Source organism: Etheostoma spectabile, chromosome 15 (genome assembly GCF_008692095.1).
Source record: "Etheostoma spectabile isolate EspeVRDwgs_2016 chromosome 15, UIUC_Espe_1.0, whole genome shotgun sequence".
Lineage (NCBI taxonomy): Eukaryota > Metazoa > Chordata > Actinopteri > Perciformes > Percidae > Etheostoma > Etheostoma spectabile.
This window is the reverse complement of record NC_045747.1, coordinates 10,068,536-10,070,008: the sequence shown is the minus strand read 5'-3', so window position 1 is coordinate 10,070,008 and position 1,473 is coordinate 10,068,536. Positions and strand designations below refer to the sequence as shown.

Below are 1,473 nucleotides of genomic sequence, written 5' to 3'. Positions count from 1 at the left end.
TTTTTTTTCTTTCTCAAACACACTCGTACTCATTCACCCTCTCCCCAGGGCGATCAAATCTACCGGACTCTGTGATTCCACCTAGACGGCCAGTGGGCTTCATCCTTTTACATTTGCATTTCATTTTTTTTTTAATTTTGTTTAATTCACACTCATGGTCACTGTGTGCATGCACTTGTCTAATTCTAACCATGTTTCTCTTTCTCTACCTTTGTCCCTGCGGGAATGCAGGCAGTGGATTGATGGGCAATTCCTCCGCCTCCTTCATGGGGACCTTTCTGGCCAGTAGTCTGGGTTCCCCTCCTTCTCACCCGTCTCACCCTTCCCGGCCGCCATCCTCGCCGTCGTCACCCTCCTTCCGGGGCGGTCCCCACTCCAGCGCCTCGCAAATCTGGTTTCCCCATTCGCATGAAGGTACCTCAAATCACACATGCACACAAACATGCCACTCATTGGACAACATCGTCTGCATCAGGCGCTATTCATTTCATGGCAGTATCGGGGACAGAGCTTTGCAGGGTGAATTGTTACTATGATATTGTGTATTTTTAGGCTGTGTTAGGTTTACACCAAATCATGGCTTGTAATCATCTAACAAGAGCCAGGCTCCCACCCTTTTATTTGTGCACCAAAATAGGCCCAGGCCCAACATGTTTGGGATACAGTGCCATGGTTTCTGGATGGGGACACAGGGTCAAAAGTTCAGCCAAGGAATCTTGTGGTATTCAATTCATGTCAGCAGGAACGTCACTCAAGACTCTCTGAAGCAGCACGCGTGAATACGAGCCTGTAAAAAGTTGCAGTGATTGCAGAGCTTTCAGCTGGTGTCTCCATCACAGCTTAATAGGGTAGTTCCCACCTAGCACTCTGCATTACAAAATCCTGGCTACACACACACACACACACACACACACACACACACACACACAGTAAGGAAAATATAAACACACACTCAATTCAACACCTCACATTTCTGCTTAGATACCGCCAGGATGTCTGACAATGATAAAGTAGAGAGATTAATCTGCTTGGACATTTCGGGAACTCGAATGTTAAGGATGTCAGATAATTGTAAGACCTATCCAATGCCACCCACTGATATATTAATGAAAGGTCTGCTTTCCTGTGACTTCACTCCAGTCACTTTTAGATTTACACATTCATAATCTTTTGCTAATTACACCATGTGATGGCTGCAAATGCCATCTAGTAAACCACAGTCTTTGAAGTTGTCAGAGTCTTGTTATTTCAGCCCTTTTGTATCATTATTTTTTTCTAAGAATAGCCCAGCTGTTAGTCCATGGGGGGACGCCAGTGGGAGTGTTTATTTGTGGTCACTGATCAGCTGCGCCCCAGTTGCGTGATGTGTGGTTTGGGTTGATTGGGTGCAGTGCAGCTGAGATGCTCTGATGGTCTGTTACCCCCCCACACACCCCCTCACAAACACACGCACACACACACACACACACACAC

General features: G+C 46.4%; 1 protein-coding gene across 10 annotated transcripts in view; it reads left to right on the top strand.

Moving 5' to 3' along the window:
• bahcc1a (BAH domain and coiled-coil containing 1a) overlaps positions 1 to 1,473 on the top strand; it is a 64,830-nt gene that overhangs the window by 30,931 nt on the left and 32,426 nt on the right. For 9 of the 10 annotated variants that reach the window (XM_032537141.1, XM_032537135.1, XM_032537138.1 and 6 more), the window contains one exon: positions 232 to 414. The exons of the other annotated variant lie outside the window; for it this stretch is intronic. In XM_032537141.1, the coding sequence (XP_032393032.1) occupies positions 232 to 414 (183 nt within the window). The remainder of the gene's footprint in view (positions 1 to 231; positions 415 to 1,473) is intronic. 10 annotated transcript variants of the gene reach the window in all.